This window comes from Penicillium psychrosexuale (assembly GCF_028828465.1).
Source record: "Penicillium psychrosexuale strain IBT 29551 chromosome Unknown utg000006l, whole genome shotgun sequence".
Classification (NCBI taxonomy): Eukaryota; Fungi; Ascomycota; class Eurotiomycetes; order Eurotiales; family Aspergillaceae; genus Penicillium; species Penicillium psychrosexuale.
The window spans coordinates 1,035,664-1,057,911 of record NW_026643191.1 but is presented as its reverse complement, the minus strand read 5'-3'; the positions used below and the strand labels follow the sequence as shown (position 1 = coordinate 1,057,911).

At 51.7% G+C, this 22,248-nt stretch overlaps 12 protein-coding genes across 12 annotated transcripts; 4 read left to right on the top strand and 8 right to left on the bottom strand.

Annotated features, from left to right (window-relative positions):
* Positions 1-140: 140 nt before the first annotated feature.
* On the bottom strand, positions 141-1,958 carry N7518_010234 (dolichyl-P-Man:Man(7)GlcNAc(2)-PP-dolichol alpha-1,6-mannosyltransferase; the record flags this gene model as incomplete). The annotated part of the gene is made up of 3 exons (XM_057191160.1): positions 141-1,561; positions 1,615-1,896; positions 1,949-1,958. 3 exons carry the CDS (start codon positions 1,956-1,958, stop codon positions 141-143), a joined length of 1,713 nt encoding a protein of 570 aa, XP_057037296.1.
* An 82-nt stretch (positions 1,959-2,040) lies between these two features.
* Positions 2,041-2,582, top strand: N7518_010233 (YOS1 family protein; the record flags this gene model as incomplete). The annotated part of the gene is made up of 4 exons (XM_057191159.1): positions 2,041-2,077; positions 2,130-2,189; positions 2,255-2,365; positions 2,527-2,582. 4 exons carry the CDS (start codon positions 2,041-2,043, stop codon positions 2,580-2,582), a joined length of 264 nt encoding a protein of 87 aa, XP_057037295.1.
* An 873-nt stretch (positions 2,583-3,455) lies between these two features.
* N7518_010232 (uncharacterized protein) lies at positions 3,456-4,713 on the bottom strand (the record flags this gene model as incomplete). The annotated part of the gene is made up of 2 exons (XM_057191158.1): positions 3,456-4,494; positions 4,556-4,713. The coding sequence occupies 2 exons, from the start codon at positions 4,711-4,713 to the stop codon at positions 3,456-3,458; spliced, it is 1,197 nt and encodes a 398-aa protein (XP_057037294.1).
* A 185-nt stretch (positions 4,714-4,898) lies between these two features.
* On the top strand, positions 4,899-6,808 carry N7518_010231 (fungal specific transcription factor domain-containing protein; the record flags this gene model as incomplete). Its single annotated transcript, XM_057191157.1, has 5 exons — positions 4,899-5,548; positions 5,632-5,862; positions 5,919-6,199; positions 6,316-6,391; positions 6,424-6,808. 5 exons carry the CDS (start codon positions 4,899-4,901, stop codon positions 6,806-6,808), a joined length of 1,623 nt encoding a protein of 540 aa, XP_057037293.1.
* An 869-nt stretch (positions 6,809-7,677) lies between these two features.
* Positions 7,678-8,624, top strand: N7518_010230 (uncharacterized protein; the record flags this gene model as incomplete). Its single annotated transcript, XM_057191156.1, has 2 exons — positions 7,678-8,174; positions 8,201-8,624. The coding sequence occupies 2 exons, from the start codon at positions 7,678-7,680 to the stop codon at positions 8,622-8,624; spliced, it is 921 nt and encodes a 306-aa protein (XP_057037292.1).
* Positions 8,625-9,219: 595 nt separating this feature from the next.
* On the bottom strand, positions 9,220-11,837 carry creB (uncharacterized protein; the record flags this gene model as incomplete). Its single annotated transcript, XM_057191155.1, has 3 exons — positions 9,220-11,472; positions 11,544-11,681; positions 11,802-11,837. 3 exons carry the CDS (start codon positions 11,835-11,837, stop codon positions 9,220-9,222), a joined length of 2,427 nt encoding a protein of 808 aa, XP_057037291.1.
* Positions 11,838-12,861: 1,024 nt separating this feature from the next.
* N7518_010228 (uncharacterized protein) lies at positions 12,862-13,094 on the bottom strand (the record flags this gene model as incomplete). The annotated part of the gene is made up of 2 exons (XM_057191154.1): positions 12,862-12,963; positions 13,008-13,094. 2 exons carry the CDS (start codon positions 13,092-13,094, stop codon positions 12,862-12,864), a joined length of 189 nt encoding a protein of 62 aa, XP_057037290.1.
* A 979-nt stretch (positions 13,095-14,073) lies between these two features.
* N7518_010227 (uncharacterized protein) lies at positions 14,074-14,368 on the bottom strand (the record flags this gene model as incomplete). The annotated part of the gene is made up of 2 exons (XM_057191153.1): positions 14,074-14,253; positions 14,315-14,368. The coding sequence occupies 2 exons, from the start codon at positions 14,366-14,368 to the stop codon at positions 14,074-14,076; spliced, it is 234 nt and encodes a 77-aa protein (XP_057037289.1).
* A 244-nt stretch (positions 14,369-14,612) lies between these two features.
* Positions 14,613-15,981, bottom strand: N7518_010226 (uncharacterized protein; the record flags this gene model as incomplete). The annotated part of the gene is given in 2 exon segments (XM_057191152.1): positions 14,613-15,225; positions 15,236-15,981. The coding sequence occupies 2 exon segments, from the start codon at positions 15,979-15,981 to the stop codon at positions 14,613-14,615; spliced, it is 1,359 nt and encodes a 452-aa protein (XP_057037288.1).
* Positions 15,982-16,461: 480 nt separating this feature from the next.
* N7518_010225 (histidine--tRNA ligase) lies at positions 16,462-18,290 on the top strand (the record flags this gene model as incomplete). Its single annotated transcript, XM_057191151.1, has 2 exons — positions 16,462-17,964; positions 18,015-18,290. 2 exons carry the CDS (start codon positions 16,462-16,464, stop codon positions 18,288-18,290), a joined length of 1,779 nt encoding a protein of 592 aa, XP_057037287.1.
* Positions 18,291-18,695: 405 nt separating this feature from the next.
* On the bottom strand, positions 18,696-20,280 carry N7518_010224 (putative ubiquinone biosynthesis monooxgenase (Coq6); the record flags this gene model as incomplete). Its single annotated transcript, XM_057191150.1, has 2 exons — positions 18,696-20,056; positions 20,112-20,280. 2 exons carry the CDS (start codon positions 20,278-20,280, stop codon positions 18,696-18,698), a joined length of 1,530 nt encoding a protein of 509 aa, XP_057037286.1.
* Positions 20,281-20,599: 319 nt separating this feature from the next.
* On the bottom strand, positions 20,600-22,187 carry N7518_010223 (sorting nexin-4; the record flags this gene model as incomplete). The annotated part of the gene is made up of 2 exons (XM_057191149.1): positions 20,600-21,790; positions 21,894-22,187. The coding sequence occupies 2 exons, from the start codon at positions 22,185-22,187 to the stop codon at positions 20,600-20,602; spliced, it is 1,485 nt and encodes a 494-aa protein (XP_057037285.1).
* Between the last annotated feature and the right edge of the window lie 61 nt (positions 22,188-22,248).

Sequence of the window (22,248 nt, the reverse complement as noted above, 5' to 3'; positions counted from 1 at the left end):
TTTGCATGTACGTCGAATGTTGAGGGCATATTGTAGTTATCTTCAATTGTCAATATCGGTTCCATACCAGATGGCCTTCTTTTTTATATGAAAGACTACTATAGTGTAACTGTAGACAGACTAGACTACCTACTACCATACTAAACATTAGATCCCTCCCTCACCCGCCTCAACACCTGAACCCTCGGTCTCATCTTAACCTCAACCCACCACCCACGCAACAAAGCACTCCTCATATACTCGCGCAGACCCTCAAACAAACCAACAGCACGAGCACCCGCAACAGCACCGATAACACGGCGCTCAGCAGTTCCCGTAGCAGGAGTCCCAGGCTTCAAGATCGAAACCCCCGCAAACGAATCTACCACAAGCACCCTCTCCCAGTCCGAAGCAGGGAGCGCACGCCGGAGACTGCTCTCATCAGCATCCATGAACCCGGCCTGATCACCCGCCTCGACAACAACATAATCGAACGGCTCCCAGAACCCACTAGTGGCTTTCACAGTCTTGTCTTCGGTTTTGTCGTATACCCACCCCGACGAAGGGTGTTGTTGCACGAAGCGCGTTACGCCCGTTTGGCAGGCGAGGTTACCTAAGTAGACATTGATCGGCGCGCTGCTCTTCTCAGAACGCAAGCCCGTATCGTGAAGGACAGAGTGTTGATAATGCATGGCGTCGAGAGCCTGCCCACCAGGGTAATTTGCCGCGGACGCAGGAAGGAGCACGAGATTCGACAGACAGAACGTGGCGAGTGTCGAGATGGCCAGGGCGCGTGTCGCCAGTCGGGCGAAAACGGAGCGCGAGCGGTGCGTCCAGAGATATGCGGCGCCGAGGGCTGCTACTGCCGTCAGGGAGGGGATGATGTAGACGATGAAGCGCCATTCCTTGTGTGGCTGGAAGCTGTAGAGGGCGACGAAGGAAAGCGCCGGGATGAGAAGTGCCAGGGCCGGGGAGCGCGTGGCGGGTTGGCGTAGCGCGACGGGGATGGCGAGGAGGTAGGAGAGGGGATTGGAGAGGAGGCGGGGGAGGGAGTTTAGGAAGTAGAAGGACCATGGCTCGGTACCCCATTCGGAGGACTGGCCTGCTAGGACGTTGAATCGGAAGGCTTCGAACTCCGGCCAGAGGGGGAAGCGTTGCCAGAAGGTGCTGTCGAGGTAGACGGTGAGGGTGAGCCCGGTGGTGAGGCCTACTAGGCCTGCGATGATGGTGTGTTGGAGGTTGATCCGTCTTGTTGCTAGCAGGAAGAGAGTCTGGGTTCCGACTAGGAGGGCTAACTCGGAGCGGAAGACTACGCCTGCTGTGGTAAGGAGCGCGAGTGCTAAGCCGCATTTCTTTTGGTCTGATGTTGGACGAGGGCCCGGGAGAAGCAAACACATTGCTAGTGTTGTGATGCTGAAGGCGAACATGTTTGATAATGGCCTTGAGGCATAGAATATCAAATGGAACTGGCTTGCTTGGAGTAGGATATACCAGATAGCTGTTGGCTGGCCGAAGCTATGACGTAGGCCTCTTGCATAGATTGCTAGGGAAGAGGCATTGAGTAGGCCCAGGATAGCTCGAGCTGGATTTTGGTGTTAGTCTGCTTGACGTATCGCAGTATAATCTATGCCGTACCTAATATCTGTCGGTTGATCCCCTCATTCAACAAGATCACAGGCTTCGAGAGCATCGCGAGCGCCATAGCGCCAATAGCGCTCCGGGGAACAGCCCCCGGGAAAGAGAAATGGTCATAGTCAGAGCGATTGAGATTCAGGTCATTAAAGCCATTTGGCAACCCGTTGGCCAAAATATCATGTACGGCCTGGACGTGGAACGACTCCTCGACTTTGGTGTATGGAGCGACGAGGAGATGAAGGAGGATCAAGGCTGGGAAGAGAAGAGCGAGAATCGCATATGCTATAAAAACAGTTAGCTTATCGCCTGGTGTTGTTGTACAGAGCGAACGAACTATATCCCATGGTGACTGCATCCGAGGAGTGTAAATCCGGAGATCTGGCGCCTCCCGCACTTCACCTTTAACATCTTCTCCAACCCGCAAAGATGTTTTTCTTCTTCGGCCTTGGGAAGCTGTTTTACGGTATGTACTTGCTATCCTCTTCTCTAGCTTATGATAATAACCCGCCTCCCAGTCATCGTCCTCATCATCAATGCCATCGCCGTCCTCTCCGAGGATCGCTTCCTAGCTCGCGGTACGTCCCTCCTAGCTACAGCCCGTCTAGAAGAATCAAACCTAATGAATACCGGAAACATACAGTCGGAATGGGTCGCACACAACCCGAGCCAGGCTTCGGCGCAACATACGATAGCACAAGCGTGAAAGCCAAATCCGTCGACCTGATCGCCAGTGTGCGGACCGTGATGCGCAGTACGTTTCCCAACCCCGCGACCATACAACCACGGTCCTTTCTCTCGAATCTGAGTGACAGCTTTCAACCTGAATAAGTCGCAAGCTGTTCTACTCGATAACCGAGACACCAGCCACGGCCCGACGGGATAGATATATAGCTAACACATCCGCGCATCCAGTACCCCTTATCGTCATCAACACAGTCATCATTGTCTACGAGCTGGTCCTTGGTTAAATTTTACTTTTTCGCTATTTCCTCCGCGCGCCGAATGTCGACACTCGCATCCGTCGCAACCCAGCTGCATAGCGACCCAGCTGCCCTGCCAAACCTACATAGTTGTTCACTACGACTTGACTTGCGCTGTGACCTGCCCTCCGATGAGCTATTCGGATTCCGACACTATATCATTAACGACAAAGCGTGAAATGGGGCATGATCCACGCACGAGCTAGGAGCATACTGAGGGCAGAGGGGTGGTACTGAAAAACCGCTGCCAGCGTCTACTTCATGCTGCGCTGGGTTAAGGCGTTGTTTGAGATGACAGGAACGATGGTAGCGTGCAGCGAATAGCCCGTCTTCCCCTCGAGTTCGTTTTGATTACTTCTGGCTTGTAACTATATACCCAAAATGCTAGAATTGCAATGGACACTGATCGCGACATGGTTTACGTGAATATGTGTGGGGGATTGTAACAGCCTCAGGGACCCCCTTGGTTAATGGGGCTCTGCCTGGTTCTGCCTTACACAGAAGGCATCAATTCAATTCTGCCAGAGTCAAGTGACTACACGTCGGTTGGGCCATTTCTTTACAAAACAGCAATATTACGCCTATATCAGCGAAACATTTATACAAATCACGGCCCTTTTAAATTGAGGCTTTGTGGGAGATATTCAATCCGCAATGACAGACTCATATTTCTTGTTCTGATCACCTCATCTGTGAGCGAATCAACGTCGAGTCACCGAAAAGCGCCTACAATTTCATCCCTAGAAATCATGGACTTTTCTTCCTACTGTTGTGATGGTAAAACTCAGTACTTAGTCATCTGCGTCTGCATAACTAACTAACTAGTTAACTACAGTAGCAAAATAATTCATTTCATCCAGTTCAGCGCAGCTCCTCCCGTCTAGAGCGCAGACCCTCTTGCGTGGAAGTGTACACTCGCTCGTGCAACCTCGTCTCTTCGCATTCACTCCGTTCCGTGCAGTTGCTCTGCACCTCTTGGCGCCTTCGGGCGTATAGTGCCGCACCACGAGCCGCAGCGAAAGTTGGATCCATTGCGAGTTTGATATTGACAACATCAGGCGAGAGTTCAGATATGGAATCCCTCAAGGTAGTCAGGAAGCGAGGGTGCGTTACGCTCTCGCCTGCTAAAACGAGATGCGTAATAGGATGTTCGAACTCCCGAGGGAGGATCTGGAGTTGTGAACGAAGGCGGTCCCATAATATGGCTTCGTCTTTTTCGAGAAGACGGTCTAGCCCAAGCTCGTAATCTACGAGCTGCGCCTCAACACGAGTAATCCGACTAAAAGCTTCACCAGTGTCACCTTCCACAATGCTAGTATATAAGAGATTGCGGTTATAGGAAACAAGAAGCACAGTAGGATCAGGTGACTCTGCAAATTCGTCACTGCAATGGGATAGATCCAGGTAATCGGCACATAGTCCATAACCGTTCGCTGCATAAACAGCATCTCCTTCCACTATCCGATTTGCGTAATAAATGCTGTCGCCTACCCATGTGCGTAAATCTGACATTCGAAGTGCAGCGTTGAGTGTCACTGATTTAAGAGACTGGAAGCCGGGATCCGTAACGGCAACTCTATCGAGAGGCTGGGATATTTTTTTTTCGGTTAAGACTTTCAATTGCTGGAGTAAATCACTAATGATTTCGACCTCATCTGGTTTGACCGGTCGACCGAGTTTCGTATTCAGCCAACGCCACCAGTCTCTCCACGGCGACGATACCTCCGGGAGGAGATTTTCCACTAATCGTAATGAGAGTCCACTTATAAAACCGAGGGTTGAGTTAGGAAACGGCTTAGATATGGTAGCCAGACGTGCCATGAGTTCGAGGTACTCCGGACTCCCTAGAACCTTGGCAACCTCGACAACAGTTCCATTATAGTAGTGTACCACGGCTGTCCTAGATTCCAAACATGAGTTAGATTTCTAGGTAATAAAAAGAAGACCATTAAGATACTTACCCGTATAAGGGGGTCAGATCAAAGCCAACCCCAGGTGCATCGTGAACCTTTGCAGGAAGACATGTATCACACCACTGACTGATACAGCCGTACCCGTACCCAACATTGACAAAAGACACAAAATATGCCAGAGAAGAAATCCACCATAGAGTTCTCATTCTCACGAGGATGAGGTTGATGTAGTATGGCATTCGAGCGGCGTTCGTCGAATGCCGTCTCCGATTCCTCTTCCTGTTCCAGTTCCCTTCCCCATTTTTGTCGTCTTCTTCTACTCGACTGAGATTACTAAGCAGATGGTCGGCCAGGATAGAATCCACCGTGCGCTCGCCTCTGCCTTATGGAAATGCATGTGCCACCTGTGCTCGTGCCAAGTGCCGTTGCGTCCACCGGGTTGGTGGTGGCGGCCGCTGTGAAAGGTGAGTGGACCAACACCATGCGGAGGAACACTATCCACGCAGTGGGATGGGAACTGGTTGGGAATGTATTCGAGTCTGATATTATTCACAGATGTCATCGTTTGAACAAAGGATGCCGCGTTCCTCAGGGACGTCGCAAGACCCAGCCCAAGACCTTGTTTCAGCTGGAACGGAAAATGGATGGCTTGATGTCGCTGCTGACCTCCTCCGGCGGTCGGACGGATCTGCCAACGCCGGTTCGGGGACAACCTGAGGTGCAGGGGATGGGGCAACCTGAGGTCGAATCAGAAAGAGAAGACGAAGAAACATTAGGAAGTGAAGAAGAGTCTCTGCACGCTTTTCGGACCCAGCGGCTGCAGTTCCTCCCCCTGATCCACATACCAGCCACAACAACCGCTGGTGATCTGAAACGACAGTCACCATTTCTGTGGCGTTGTATTTCTGCTGTGGAAAGTAAGCATACAGCACGTCAAGCAACCTTGTGTGTTAGGATCCGGGAGTTGGCGGGCAAGCGGCTGCTGGTCGACTGCGATAAGTCTCTGGATCTATTGCAGGGAGTATTGGTCTATCTTGCATGGTATGGTGTGCTCACCTCCCATTGTGGTTCAGTGACATGGGGTTTGCTGAAGTCCTCTCCCTTCCTTGCTTACTCTCGACCAGGGTCACGTTGCACAGCCAGCCGCAAAAGTCATCGCTCTGTATATATTCCCAAATGGCGATCGGGCTAGTCTTCGAGCTGGGCCTCAACAAGCCCGCGCCTCCGGATCTTAGCATGACAGTCTCGAACTCCAATGCCGTAGGCCATATGCCGGGTTTGGAAGCATCGATTTCAACTCGGCGCACGATGAATGAACGCCGGGCAGTATTGAGCTGCTTTGTGCTGACTTCTATGTAAGAGCCCACATCCGGCAAAGCGATTGGGCATCGAATTGACAGACCTCGTACAGAATCGCGCAGTTCTTGGGTCGAATGGAACCACTGCAATGGACCCCACATATGAAGCAATGTCTTGATATTTTAGCGGACAGTGAAGAATCGCCTGGTGATGGAGTGCTAGTCCAGTTCACGCGTACCCGACTTCTCGTGGACCAGATTCTTCAAGGCCCCTGGAGTGAGGGTCTGTATGGCCTCAATTCGGCGCAAACCCTAGCCGCCTTCCATCTCAAGGCACTCCAGTCACGGTTGGAGACGATCAAGGCTGAGATTCCCATTCAACTGGCTGACAACAGTATGCAGATCCCCTGGCAAAAAGATGTCCCATTTACAGTACTCACTTAACCTGTCTTAGAACCCATTCTTTTCATTTGTACGACACTGAGCTTAGTCTTCATGAAGCTGCCCTAGTTAAGCCCCTTGCAGACGAGGAATTCAGCCCCCAGCGGCTTGATCACCTCTACGCCTGTCTCCACGAGGTGAAACAGTTTTTTGATCTATTTTTCACAATCCCTCCAGCTGGATACACGTCCCTGGCGCTCCCTTATCTTACACAGGTGTCGCACTGCCTGGTGACCCTCTTCCGCCTATCTACTTTGGACTATCCGGGATGGGAAAAAGCACGGCGGACATACTTGTCATTGCGGAGCAGATTGCCACACGCATGGCCCAGGTGGCGGATGCGGTTGGGATGCGCAGTGAGGGCGCGTATGGCGATCCGTTTAGTAAATTGGGGATGATTTGGGCAGTACGATTACCAGAGTGCCCGGAGGTGGTTGCGGACCAAAGCCCAGGCGAACCATTCTGGTCGAGCATCGAGATGGGTGATCTGGATTGCTTTATGAATTGGTCAGAGATGGGGTGGGTGATGGAAGGGGCTGGGACCGGGGGATTCATACAATGACAGTTATCTTCAATGTTTAGTAGGTCGTTACCGACATGGATCCGCTCTAATGCCAGTGGATATCAAATCACAACTGTCTATGTGCAAAAGTTTGGGACTCGATCTTGGAGATTCGTTGATTTCCATGCCTAGGGATTCAACTTGAAGACGCGAATATCCACCCACGGGAGGCACGGCGTTCCAACGGGGATGGAACAGGAAGAGCGGCGTTCGGGGATGGCAGCAACAACGCCGTGCTCCCCTTCCCATACTTAATCAATTCAAAGTCCACCTTCTTCAGTCTACAGCGTTCAATGCAATACAAATTGAAAATTGAAAACGGAATTTCAGCAAATATTGGAAGGGAAAACGGCCATCCAAGCTCCATCACGCCGCCAACATGAGCGAAGACACCATCCGAGGCTGTTATCCCATCAGTACGTGATTTACCAGGTATTAACAGCTGCAGGAACTCTACAGTATTCTGGTCGATCCTCTCAAGTGAAGCGTGGTCCAAAGCAACCAAGGAGGACTAGAAGTCCCAGATATAATACAGATAATTTATAATCTCCTACGATGGACAAAGCGTTCGATTAGCACAGTGGAAAAGACGTGTATTTTATCTTTAATCCCTTGATGATGATAGAGAGCAGTTTTTGGAGCAGTTTTTGGAGCAGTTTTTGAAGTGGTTTTTGAAGTAGTCGATGTGATAAAAGTGACTTAATTTTGTTAGTGGTTTATAAACAAATTGTAGGTATCTACTACCGTCTTGCTATCCCTGTAACGATCCCTATTATCCTGGACGGGTCACGTGGTAGCTAGCTATATACTTGCACCTTCCACTTACACCTTCCACTATACCTCGAACACAACAACATGTCCTCGCGGTCATGGATTCACTGAAGAATAGTCCATCCCTAGACAGTGATAGCCCCAAGGAAAACCACCCACTCACAGAACCAACCCAGCAGTCAGTGCCACCCACAGAATCAACCCAGCAGTCTGCTATCGATGAATCCGAAGTGGACCACGACACCGAAATCTCCTTAGAAAAAACCAAAAATGCAAACCAGGCACTAAGTACCATCGAAGACAGTGGATTCTTCACCCAGTCGCATTATTCATTCCTAATCTTAACCTCCGTAACCGAAGAGATCGGAACCAACCTCCTCGAGCTCCTCGATGAGAAATACACACACGTCCGGAAGAGCTTCTACCTTCACAAAGCAGTCCTCACCCTCAAACTACCGAGTTTCACCAACTCAGCCCCACACGCCTGGTTCTTTCAACAACTTTTACAGTGGAGTTTCAACGGCCAACTTACACAAGCTGAGGCGCGGCGCGTGAGGGTAATGGCAAGCCCGCTAGTAACGGCTCAATCTCCTGGGTACGTCGGTGATCAGAAAGAGCCAGATATGTATATCACTCCCAGGACAACCCTGCAACTGGTCATCCAACCGTGGTTATGGAGGTTGGTTTTGGTCAATCCTATTCGAGCCTAGTACAGGCTGTGAGATTCTGGCTAGAGGGTGTTGGTGTTAATGTACGTAAGGTCATTATGATCAGATTCTCCCGGCGGGAGAGTGGAGTCGCTGGTACAATCGAGCTCTGGGGTCGGGATGCTACAGGTAATGCGAGAATGATCTGGAGTAACCGGATTTTCCCGGTTCGAGGCCCCGTCGAACGACCTATCTACTTGACTCGAGAAGACATCTTCGACGGCGTGGTTGAGCCAGGCCGTCAGGGCACCGACTGCCTTGACTTTGATCTCACTTCTCTCCGCGACATGATCACCGAGATGGGGTTGAATACCGTCGGGCTCATTCCTGCGCCTTGATTTTTTTCTTCTTTTACGACATGCTTGCGCGGAGGTGTTAGGGAGTAAGTGGGATATGGTGATTTGCAGACCTGTATCTTGTATTTGATCTCTTATTTCTTATTCGCGCCGATGACCGGCCTTTTACCATCTTTTTACCGTGCATGGACGACCAGAATGAACACTGCATGTACGCAGAAGTCAAACCAAAAAAGAGAAAGATTCGCTCATAACTTGAAATGAGATATGTAAGAATAGTTTAAAACGCCCAAATCAGAGAGACCCACGCTCGCCAGCAAAAGACAAGACAGCAAGCAGCAAACCCAATACGCCTCTTTTCGCAAACCTGCCAGGTTTCGATCCTGTTAGTGTAGCTTGTACATGATACAAGGAGCGGCAGTGGTGAAAAGCAATAGCAGCAAGAAAGAAGAAGAAAAAATACAGATCAAAGAGCAAAGTACAATGGGAAGAGCAGAAAAGGAAAGGAAAGGAAAAGGGATGTTAAAAAAAGAACCGGATCTGAGATCCAACAGAGTCTAGAAAGACATGGCTGTGAAAATACCCCGGCGGGGATCGAGGACCTCCACAGAAGAATGGAAGATGGAGAAGGCGCAGATCATAAGAACATGATAGTACATCCATTAAGGAAGCTATGTGCAGAAGCAAAATTTGCGCTCATATGTGCAAGGTGCAAGATGATAGGGGGTATCTCCGTGAAAGTCGAGCTGAAGACGTGAGATGAAAAAGAATAAGTGCTGTGTGTAGAAAACGAAGAAAACACTGATTGTAGTTCATGCCACTTTCTTGAAACTGAAGGATCTCCACCGAGGGGTATGGCCGGGCCGCGTGTGGTTGGTGGGTTGGTCTTTGACCAGGTCTTTGGCCAGGGGCTCCGAGGTCCGGATGGGTTGTTTGGGCTGCTTAGGGTGGGAGATGGGGGGAAATGTCTCGGGGAAACAGGCGACTGGACTGGCGGCTCTGTCTCGAGGGATGCTTCTGGCACGGCTTCTGCAAGGAGCGGCGCTGTGGCCATGTCTGACATGGAGACTCGGGGCTCTTTCTCCTTGCTGAGTCTGTGGCTGAAACTTCGGCTGCCTCGTTTCAAAAAGCCGAACCCGGTTGACTTCCTTGGTGATCCATTCTCAGCGGCGAGATCGGCTGTGTCGGCCTTGCTGGCCTCGATGGCTCTTCTCAACTCCTCTGCCTCTCGTCGCTGCATTTCTCGGTTGTACATCTCCTGCTCTTTCTGGCGATTTCTTTCGTTCTTCTCCTTCTCTTTCTCTATCGCCCGACGTTCTTTCCGTAGTTGGTGATCACTCTTCTTTGGGCTCAATGGGGTGGTTTGTTCGTCAGGGATTGGAGGGAGAGGCGGTTGAACGGCTCGCGGCGAAGCTGCTTGGGGCTCCGAGGGTTCTTCTGGGTAGGTGTGCAGTTGAGGTGCGGTTGGGATTCGGTTGAGAGGAGTGAAGGGGGTTGTGTGATCAGGAGGCACCTGTGATGCACTTTGGGCATGGGCGAGAGGTGGTGAGAAGGGAGACCCATTAGCCTTGCCGGTCTCGCTTGTTTCGGCTGCCCCGGCCATGGGGGCCTGGTTCTCTTGCGCCTGCTCGCGCAGGACAGCCTCGATAGTTGTCTCTTGATAGAATAGAACATAGGCACATGCGAGTCCGGGTCGATCTCCGAAGAAGTTGCGCACGTAACTTTTGTCAACTGGTTCCACGAGCTCGTCGTCGAACAGCAGCCAGCCACGGTCTTCGGTCTTGATAATGGCAACGTAGTGGCCGTGATATGGTCCTCCGCCAATGTGCACCACCACCGCATACAATTCGTAAAGACGGTCTGGATCCTCGGCATCGTCCGTGGTGTTAAACAGACGAAGATGGTAGGGATAGACGACGCGATGGAACAGCTTCTGCAGTCGCTGCAGGTCCTCTGTGTATTTGAAACGCTTTAAATGCAAAGCCAGCACGCGTGGCAAACGTTTGATCTTCATCCGCTTTTCCGCTTCTTGCAGTCCGCCGCAGTTGTCGCAGTGGAACTTATTCCGCTCACAGAGCATCTCCTCGGCCGAGAACTTTCTCAGACAAGAGGTCACGGACGAATGCTGCTCGAGATCCACCGATAAATCTAAGAATACCTCGTCGCGCTGCGAGACCTTTTCACAGGTGAGACACTTGGTCTCGGACGTCAGAGTTCCCTCAAACAGCTCGTGAACCCATCTGGTAGTATTTGGCGATTTCGACCCCGTGCTAGATGGCACCATTCCCAACGAGTCGGCACTTGCTGTTGGTGGCAAAGCCTTGTCGATGAATGCCTGCTTCGTGGCCTCCGTTTCCACATTGGCGACCATCTCGTTGAGGAGCAAATTCAAAAACTCATGCGCATCCTGGTGCATGGCGGTCCGGAACATCTCGTGCTCGCGACGGAGAACGTCCAGGAACTGCTGCGGGCGAACGATACCAATGCGTGCTTGGCTTCCTACGACCGATTCGAAGATGTCCTTGAGCGAAGTGAACAGGGACTCCGACATCCCATAACTGGTCGCGTTGTTCTTGGTTTCCAAAATCGGCAGGGTCTGAAGTGCGACCTTCTTCTTGTATTCAGGCGACTCCTTGTCCTCCGGCTTCTGGTTGGGATTTGGGGGCACACCGGCCTGGCGCGCGGATGGTGGGGACGAGGCCTTTTGTCTGGCAGCCAGCGCCTCGGCTTCGAGGTGGGCATTTGGGTTCTGGTAACGTAGGTTCTTCGCGAGGGCAGCCTCGAGGCTGTCCATGGGTGTACGTTGTGGGTAGTTGATGACGGCTTCGCGGAAGGGCACCGAGTAGTAGAGACATTGCAGGATGGAGTTACAGTAACAAGTGTTTCCATACTGGAAGCGCGGGGGGGTTGTGGTCAGTGCCGTTGCGGTCTCAGCAGACTCCGGGGAAGTCCGTGACTCACATTTTCCATTCCATAAAACTTGTCGCTGCCGTCGTCGCGGATGGGACCCATGTCCTGCAGCCTCTTTTCCAGAGGGGAAATCTGCGGTACCTGGAAGTCTTTTTTCACGGGTGGCGCCGTGGCCGGGGGGTTTGAAGCCTGCGCAAGTGAAAGTCCCAGTCAGTGGCGGTCCCAATCCGAATGGTCTCACGGGGACCGAAGCATCTGCTGTGCTACCAGGTTGAGCGAGCATGGCTGTGCGGATGTATGGTCACTCACCCCATTCTTGGAGCCCTTGGAGAAGAGCGCCTTCATGATGGCTTAATGGTCGGTCGCACTCTGCATTGATGAGGCACAGTGTGTGGAGAGTTTAGAGATCACAATTCGAGATCGGCATACGAAGAAGGGGGGGGGGAAGATGGAGAAGGAAATGAAGCGCGTCCGGGGAAATAAAGTGATTGTCGTTTGATCACATAAGGTTTCTGGGGTCCGGTGGAAATGAGAGGGGCGGGAGAATGAGAGAAGGCACCGAGTTATGGGGTAATATGTTAAGGGATATTAGGGGAGAATAGATTAGAGATGATCCAGAGTCAAGTCCAGAGTTAAAGAGAAAGAAGGCAAGTAATGTGCCAAGTAGCAGAGACAAGGGGAGCACTGGAATGGACCCAATTTATTTTATTGTAGTAACATACATAAGAACCAGTAACATCATAACAATACAATCACTTCATCTGCAACCGAATCGTCCAGAAAACACAACTCATATCGCGACCTACCCCATCCATCTTAGCCTCTCTCCACGTGGAGACCTAAGGCAGGTACTGGTCCAATCGCCGAATTTGTGCCTCTAGCAGGTCCTAAGCCGGTATACAAGTCTTTAAAGAGGTACAACATCCTCTACGGAGTACGGAGGACAACCTCAAGTAAAGAAGAAACACCGGATATACCGGAGCCCCATCTTATACTCATTGGCCACAACGGTTTCCCCCAGCGGAGCAGCCCTCCTCCCCCCACGTCCATGGATGAGACTCATGAGAGACTCCTCGACCAAGAACTCCTCGGCCGTGATTGGCCACCAGCCACCGTCGCTCACGGGCCATGTGTCCGCCCCTCGCATGGCGTTGCCCCAACAGCCAATGACCGTCCGTGGGGTGGGGCCACGAAAGGTGGCGGTGGACCCGGCCCCTTCCAAAGTTGGATTGTTTCCACGGAATCTTTTCCTGTTCCTTACATGAAACTCTTTTCGGGGGGGAATCGTCTAGACCGGAAGCATCAACATCTAGATTCCATTCCTAGGAATACCTTATGTCGAATGTGTCCAGGCTAACGTCAGCCTATATCAATGGAAGTCGGCCCCTTGCGGGGGTCCAATAGGCGCAGCAATACCAATCCAGTCATTCCTCTGGTACCACACCAACGCACGTTCCCGCGATGGGGCACTCTGTTAATCTGGCTAATCTGGCTTCAACGTCTGATCGAACTCACATATGATCTGCCCACGCCAATGGGAGGAGCAATTAAACGAGCACCGACATACAATCCGACGGGACTAAGCCTGTACAGCACGTACATGGCGGGGGTGGCGACAATTACCTCTTTCAAGGGGCTCAATAACTAATTATAATAATATAATAATAAATCGCATGTTCGGCCGGCATTAGGAGATAGGAAGGCTACGGAGGGCGTAGTGTATCAGTCTAATCAGGCTTAGGCTAACCAGTTACAACCCGGATTAATATAGTTCTATCGCAAATGACGTTATAGACTGTGGAGTAGATCGATTGAGCGATTTACCTGCATGTCATAGCCCTTTCGACAATGTACAACACAACAATGTACTATGTACTATATACCTACCGCATCCAATATCAAATTGTCACGGTATGATGACATCGGAATGGACTTGCCCCAAAGAGGAAAGAGCATAAGCCGGAAGGATTTCGGGTGGCAGCGCAATTTGCAGTAGCAGATCCGGGGAAGTCCAGAACTTGGCTGTATACGCCTCGACGCTTAATATGTCTTATGACCGGTATGCTTTAGAGTCTATATACTAGTAGGCATTGGTAAGGCAGCCAGGTGATGTGAGACATCAGATCACAGGGACATTTGATATCAAATTCATACACTCCATAGTTATGTACATGCCACTATTATACCAAGAGGTTGTCGGATAAGCCCATCGGATAAATAACCCCCAAACAGAATAAACCGCAGTCTGTTGAATCACGTGATGGATTGCGTTCTTAGATATGGCGTGGTTATTGTATCTTTCAACTATTATCGACCTTAGATTACTTTGAGAAAAAACTCAGAAAAGAAAAAGACTTGGCTCAAATGTAGTTATGCACTTCAGGTTGGGCATGGGGCAATCCTCACTTCGGCAGCGCCAGTGAGGTCTTTGATATCCTTGAAAATATCAAATATACATGATAAGTTGATTTTGCCCTTTCGTATGTCGCCGCTGAATCCATGAACCAGAATCTCCAGGCTTTGCAAATGCGTGAGAAAGGAATTCCACCATTGTGTGCTCCCATGTAGGGAATTTGTTCACTCATCCGTTCGTCGTTCTATGCTTAGAAATATCCACCGACATGAGGCCGTTGTAGTAAGCATAAGTAGTTCCAGCTGATCGTCCTGTCTTGTAGAGCTTCATCTTGGCATAAACCTGCAGTTGAGGGTGGAAGAAGAATGGAACGGATTGAACCAATCCAGTAGGCTCGTAAGAGAATGGCTATAAGAGAATCATACATTAGCCATATAATAAATCTCCAATAAACAGAATATTATCTTACCCCATTGCCTTCAACCTTATCGGCTCGGATCATCTTGATCAAGGCCCAGTCCATCATGATCTCTTGACCTTTCGCGTTAATTTGTGTCCTATTCAAATCGCTTCCAGCAACAATATGTCCCAGGGGTCATTCCAGACAAAAGCGTCCACGATTAGTTTCAGACCTGCATGGCTCTTCTCGAACTTTGCGCACCTATCGACATGTTAGCAGTGTCCAGCAATATTCGGGAATAGCACCCACAGATTAAAATCGATAAGCCACAGGCTGATTGACCGGCGAGAAATGTCAAATCGATGTCCTAGGAAGTAACTTCCGTTGTCGCGCATTGTCGTAAAGGGTTGGCGTAGTGCTTCAATGGGCCTGATTGCCGTAGATAATCCCCTATAACGCTAGTGTGGCTAGGGCCCAGTCTTTGCTCGACCAGGTGGTCTTGCCGGGTATTGCTCCCAGTCGCTTCGCGAATTTGCATGTAATAAAGGCGACGTGCGTTGAAGTTGTGACGGGAAACTGGCAAACCGGTGACAAAGTCAATGCATGACATCCATACGTCCTCCTTTTGGGTTGCTTCCAGCTTCAGAAATACTTCGGTTTTGTATTCTTCGATATCATCATCTATCGCGGCGATAGTATGTTGGAGACCTCTAAAAGATGGATGATCAACTTTCAATACCTCTGGGGCAATGGTGTTGAGTGATTCCTTGAATCTGAGGGGGCTGTATTCCCAGCGCGAAATCTTGGCCTGCCCAGGTGTGCTCATGTGATTTGTAACATTTGTAGCGGGCGCTTTCCTTCCGGAGGCCAAACGGCGTGAAAGCAAGTTAGGCCATAGGTGCGCCATTCCGATTCGTTCGGTAATCGTAGCTAGACAGGACCACCCAGTGTGGATGTTCCGGTCGAACTGCCATGGATACCTATGCTGACACCAGGGAATCCTTCCCGTCCTTCATAAATAGGATATCAACGCTAGATTCCTGAAAGTGCGTAAGTAAACCCCGAATGATCTGGGCTGCGGCATCAAAAGACCCGGTGGATGTCTTATCAACCTCCACTATTATAGTCACAGGGTTCAGATGCCTATCGGTATTGGTGCCATACCGCCAACATTCAATACCAGTCCACTCCTGGATATTCAGATTCGCCAGAATAGTATCGACAATTGACCTCCATTTGGAATGAATGGAATGGGTCTGTTCAACGGGGAAACAATACAGTCCGTCGTAAAACTTCTCTTCGATAATCTCAACAGAGACTCCAGGTAGGAGTGGCTCCAAATCGTGGTAGATCTGCTTGGCACCCTGATACCAAAGATCAGGCTGCGGGAGGTCTGGCATGAGGACAAGCAGGGTTGGAATTGGCTTAGGTTCAGGGTCAACCTTTGACGTGCGGCCCTTCAGAATGACATTGGAGAATTCGATCTCGAGATCATCCAGGACTTTTTTAGCACGCGCGTGGATCTGAGCTGGATCGTGAGTAAACGTGTTCTCTGTCGTCACCGCTGGGAGAGAAGCTAGGACTGGCCCACCGGCACGATGAGAGGACTTGAGAAAACCGCTGTGGTCGACATATAAACCTCCACCAAGTGGAGAGGAAGACGAGGTAGAAGAGAAGCTGAGCGCGTGCGCACTAGCCCTACTGAAGGCCGAAGATACAACTGAAGATTCAGACATTATGAATGTCTGGAGGCTGAAGAAAGCAGATTCGAAGGATACAAGAGTCGAGGAACTGTCAAGGATGTAAAAGAGTCGAAGGTGCAGAGAAAACTTAAAGAAGATACAGAGAATGGTCAAGAAGAGCCAGATAAGAGTTAGACAAGACAGAGAGAAGACAGAGAGAAGAAGTGAAAGGTGAAGTAGAGGAGAGTCAAGGAAGAGGCACAGGCAAGAGAGGTCCGAAGCCTAAACAGGAAGGAGCCTTCCAGGTTTACATAATTTACCTGGGCTGCTACCGAGATCACTGGTATCAATTGATTGAATGCAACCGGTGTTTTAATGCTCGTTATGGCTTGATTGTAGAAGTTGAGGTATAAGTTGAGATGCTGCATAATCTATCTTCATGTAGATCAGGTGATCTCTCAATTCAACTGCACCTGTTTGGAACCGACGTGTCCGGGATAAACCCAATCGTTTGTTTCGCAGCGTTCTTTTTTTATGCCGTCCATTCCTGTTCCTTCGCGCTCTGTACAACGAGCAATTGCCAATCAATTCGGTCGGTCTCCAATTTCTCGTCTGGCTCATTGCCCGTCTCTGCAGAATCGTCGAGTCATCGCGAATAAAAATAATATCCTTGCCCCCACCATCCCCCACCAAATAATTTCTCCCCGCCGCACTCGTCAGTTTTCCTCCTCCCATCGCTCCGCCGAATCAAGCACAATGGGGAAAGAAAAGGGTACCAACTTCAACCTCAAGACCCCGAAGGGCACCAAGGATTGGTCCGGGTCCGATGCCCTCCTCCGAGACCGCATTTTCACCACCATCTCGAACGTCTTCAAGCGCCACGGCGGTAGCGCACTGGACACCCCCGTCTTCGAGCTGCGCGAGATCCTGGCCGGCAAATATGGCGAGGACTCGAAGCTCATCTACGATCTGAAGGACCAGGGTGGCGAGATCTGCTCGCTGCGCTACGACCTGACAGTGCCGTTCGCGCGCTGGCTCGCCATGAACCCCGAGGTCCGCAGCATCAAGCGTTACCACATCGCCAAGGTCTACCGTCGTGACCAGCCCGCCATCAACAAGGGCCGCATGCGTGAGTTCTACCAGTGCGACTTCGATATCGCCGGTACCTTCGACGCCATGGTGCCCGATGCCGAGATCCTGCGCATCGTCAGCGAGGTCTTTGAGGAGCTGGGCTGGAGCGGTCGCTACACCATCAAGCTCAACCACCGCAAGATCTTAGATGGTGTCTTTGCCGTCTGTGGTGTGCCCGAGGACAAGCTCCGGCCGATCTCTAGTGCCGTCGATAAGTTGGACAAGATGCCGTGGGCGGACGTGCGTAAGGAAATGGTCGACGAGAAGGGTCTTGACCCTGAGGTTGCGGATCGTATTGAGAAATACGTTATGAACAAGGGCTCGCGGGAGCTCCTCGACACTCTCCTGGAGGATGAGACCCTCACTGCTAATGCCTCCGCCAAGGCCGGCCTCGAGGAAATGGCATTGATGATGGACTATCTCAAGGCATTTAACGTGCTAGACAAGGTCTCCTTCGATATGTCCCTTGCCCGTGGTCTGGACTACTACACCGGTGTCATCTACGAGGTTGTCACCGAGGGTTCGGCCGGTGTGCAGGCCGACGCCCCAGAGGCACAGAAGGCCGAGAGGTCCGGCAAGAAGAGCAAGTCCAAGCAGCCCACCGAGGACGACGACCGATCCAACGACCCCACCCTCGGCGTTGGCAGTGTCGCAGCCGGCGGCCGCTACGATAACCTAGTCGGCATGTTCCAGCCCAAGGCACAGATCCCCTGTGTCGGCATCTCATTCGGTGTCGACCGTATCTTCTCCATTACCAAGGCACGCATCGAGCGCGAGCAGAGGTCCGATGCCCTTCGCAGCAGCGAGGTCGACGCTTACATCATGGCCTTCGGCGGCAAGGGCTTCGGCGGCTTGTTGAAGGAGCGCATGGAAATCTGCCAGAAGCTGTGGAGTGCTGGCATCAAGGTAGACTTTCTATGAACATTGGTACTGAACAAACACTAACATCACTTCAGGCCGAGTTCTCCTATAAGGTAAAACCCAAACTGCCCCAGCAGTTCAAGGCCGCCGAACAAGGCGCCATCCCCTTCGGCATCATCCTCGGCGAGGACGAGATGGCCGCCGGCAAGTGCCGCATCAAGGAGATGGGTCTGCCCGAAGGACACCCGGAGAAGGAGGGTGTCGAGGTTGAAATCACCTCCCTGATTTCCGAGCTGCGTGACCGTCTTGCGAAGAAGAACCACGGTATTGTCTCATCTCTGGCGCAGCAGCTGCAGGGCACCATTGTTTAAGCGATTAAACAATTGGGTCTGCATTTTTCATTTCGTTTTTTTCTTTAGAGCGTGTTTTTCAGAGGTTTCTCTGTTTTCCCTACTACGTAGATCTCTTGCATTGTCAGGCTTGGAGCTCGGCCTATCAAAAAGGACTGGGGGGTTATTGTTGAGAAAAAAGAACTATATATTTCAGAGATGGGTTGATGTCTTTAAGAATTTCCAAATACCCAATTCATTACATTTCCCCTGTGCTTTGGTTTGATACAGGTTTATAATATGGCACAGCATACACTATCACGACCATTCGAGACTATTCAGCCGTCTTGAAAAGGCAAAGGCACAACTTAATATAGAAACCTTGCATATAAAAGGACTAGAAGTACAATACACAGAGCCATACATATACACCCCACAACATCGAAACTAATACCCCTCCGCATTCTTCATCAAGAACGACTTAACAAAAGGCAGCCGATCAACGACGCCGAGTCCAAGACTGCGCGCCCAAGCAACCGGCCCTTCACCAGGAACATTATACATCTTATGCAGGAGATCGCAAGCGCCGCCGATCTTCGCATTAGGCAAGTACCGCTCAGACGAGTACCGCTCGAGAGCAAGCAAATCACCGATATCCATGCCATGCGAGACAGCATACTGAATCGTCTTGGAGAGCGACGCAACATCCGCCTGGCCGAGGTTTAGGCCCTGACCAGCGAGGGGGTGAATGACGTGCGCGGCGTCGCCGACGAGGGCAACGCGCGGCGAGACGTACTGTGCGGCGTGTCGGAAGCGCAGCGGGAAGGAAGCGACTGTTCCTGTCTGCACGCCTGTTGCTGGGGGAGGGACTTGGGCTGGAAGGGGGGTGTGCTGGACGCGCCAGGTGAGTTCGTCTTGGTGGGATGGGGCGGAATCGGAGGAGGAGGATTGCATGCCCATCATGTAGGTGAGGTCTGTCATGTCGAGACGGAAGGCGGCGTTGACCATGGCGAGGAAGGCCGGGGTTGGGAGGGACTTTAGGTAGGCGGCGTGCTCGGGGGTCGTTGACCAGACGAGGGTGGCGTGGTTGTTTGGCAGCGGGAGGAGGGCGATGGGGCCGCCGAGAGCGGGGAGGAAGCGCTGGTAGGCTGTGCGCTTGGAGGCCGGGAAGGGCGCGGTGGCTGGCTCGGCGAGAGCGAGGGTTGCGACGATGCCGTGGCGGCCGTAGTCCCAGCCTTGAGTGGGGATGTCGGCGAAGGTGCGGACGGGGCTGTTGATACCGTCTGCGCCGACGAGGAGGCGGGCCGCGATGCGCTTGGGTGGCTCTGTTTCTGCGGCGGGGCCTGTGGGCTTGACGGTGACGATGGGCCAGGCTGAGAGGTCGGGACCGTCGGGTTTGAGGTCTGAGCCGTTCTCGATGGAGGCGACTGTGGAGTTTGAGAAGAGGGAGAGGTTCTCGTCACCTGAGTCGGCGATGCGGCGGAGCAGGGCGCGCACCAGGTTCGCGTTCTCGGTCATGGTTGCTACAGTGCGCATGTCTTCGAATGGGGATGTCTCCATTGACCAATCGAATGATATTCGGGACCCGGTTTGGCCGTCCCAGACCTGCATGTCCTGGTATTCCTGCACGCGACTAACATCGAGTTTATCGTAGGCGCCAATGCTACGCAGGAACGCCACGGTCGAGGGGGTCAAGCTGCTGCACCGGTTGGAGAACTGGTTCGGTTCGAGGTCCCAGGCTTTGGCTTTGCGGAGATCTTGGGTCTCGATGAGGGCGACTTTGAGCTTTGAGGTGATGGGTGATGCTCCTGTAGTAGCATTGTATCAGTATATGCCCTGCTTATCTGCGTATGGTATACATACGAAGTGCGGCCAATAGCCCTAGGCCTGCCGGCCCGCCTCCAACACAAACCACGTCATACAGGTCAGGGGAATCCGATTTAGATGCAAATTGCCGCCGACCGGCGGTAATGCCATGCCGGCAGGTTGGGCAAACATACGGCCGAAGGACAGCTCTGGAGATTGGACGCATTGTGTTTGGTGATTGGAGGTTGAATCGGATGATCGACCTCAAGATAGACTTGCAGTGCAAACAGTACAAACACCTGCATACAACCCCAGGTTATGTCCACGCTGGTGATGGTAATGCTTCTTTCTTTTTTAATGGCATTGATACTATATAAATGTTCATTTCATCACTATTTTACTTCCTCTATTGAATTTATATGAATAAATGAAGAGTTATGATGGTATTGCGGGTATGAAACATAGCGACAGCAACAAATATGAACTGCTATATCAGACTCGGTCTGGATAATGAATAAAGCATGCTGAAACAAATACCTAAATACCTAAACGCTTCCGACAGCAGCCGAGTCAGAGTCATGTTCAGGCTCAGCTTCGCCTTCCATCTCTGCTACGAACCGCTCCCACGTAGAAAGCACGCCCTGATAGAACTCGATGTGCGAATCGGCAAACGAGCCGAGTCCATCTCGGAACTCGACCGCCTTGATACGTTCGAAATCCGCGACTTCGCGGATGACCTCCTCGTCAAACATCTCGGTTGTAGTCTTGGCGGACTCGACCTCGCGGGTCAATTCATCAATACGAAGCTCAAGCTTCCGCACACGCTCGCGGCGGGACTGTTCGTGGTCGACGCCGCGCATGTCCTCCATCTTAGAGCGGATGAAAGAGGCTGGAGAAGAGGTGAGCGGGTTAGAGGCGTAGTAAGCAGCTGGGTTGGAAGCCAGAGAATCACGCTCGGTCACCGCTTTATTGCGGTAATCGACCAAGGCCTCGAAATCGAGCTGTTTCTGCTCCCGTGTCTTCAGCAGGGACTTGAGGGACATTATATACGATTCGGTATCGCGCAGCGAGCCCAAATAGTTCTGGTCGGTGTGATCCTTCAGCCCGCGCATCCCGCGCGCGGTCTCTTCCACTGAAGCTGCAAAGACCTGCAGTGGCATCTCAACAGCAGGCTCTAACGGGACAAGTTTGCGGAACTGCGTCGCGAGCTCGGCATAGTCTGTCTCCAAGTCGGATTCTCGCCGCGCAACCCGTGCCACGATCTTCTCCACATGTGATAGGTCTTCGTCCAGCTTATCAGCCTTCTCTCGTACCTCGATAAAGCGCCGGTCCGGCTTGTGCACTTTAGAGAAGGCGTTCACAAATGAATCAGTAAAGTTATCAAAGATCCCAGTGGCGGCGCCATCGGACCCGGTATTTGTTGATACCCGTGTTGAATGCAGGCGCATATGCGCATTCCAGTCCGGCGATTCCAAGAAGATAGTGAGAAGAGGCGCCCGCCGAAGCACAGGATGAAGCGTCAAACGTTTCAAAAATCGATGCAGCGACCAAGCTCGTCGCGTTGTAAACTCCGGCCCGAAACGGTCTCCTCGCACGTACTCCATCTTGTGTTTGTCGGGGAGCGGCGGCACCGCGCATGCCGGGTATTCGCGATAGAGCGTCTTGTATAGGAAGTAGAAGTCGGTGAAGCGCCGTCGAACCGTAAAATCGGGCTTCTGGAATGATTTGAAGTCGGTCTATATATGTCAGTCATGGTCATTTTGAGGATATACAGATGTCGGGAGGTCTAGGCAGCAGTTGCACCACTCCCCGACAATGTATGCAAAGAAAAAAGCATACATGTGTGGTAACCAGGTACGAGATATATGCGTCTTTTGTCCCGTCATTTTCTTTGAGCGGAGAATCAACCTGGCATTCGAGAACGCCATCGCCGATGCCCGCTAGGTCGACGGCGTCGGCTAGCGGGCCGGCCTGGGGCTCTTCTTGGGCGGAGCTCATTCTCCGCTTGCCATTGATGTCATGATGAGGTTCACTGGGTTCTCCAGAATCTGTACCTGCAGTTGTGGGCCGTGAGGTATCGCTGTCTGGGTCGTGCTTCCAAGACACACTGTCAAAGTCGTCATGTTGATCCATCGTGGGGGTGTCGGTCGGCCGTGGTCAACCGGCTGATAGTTGTTGAAACCCTAGTGATGCC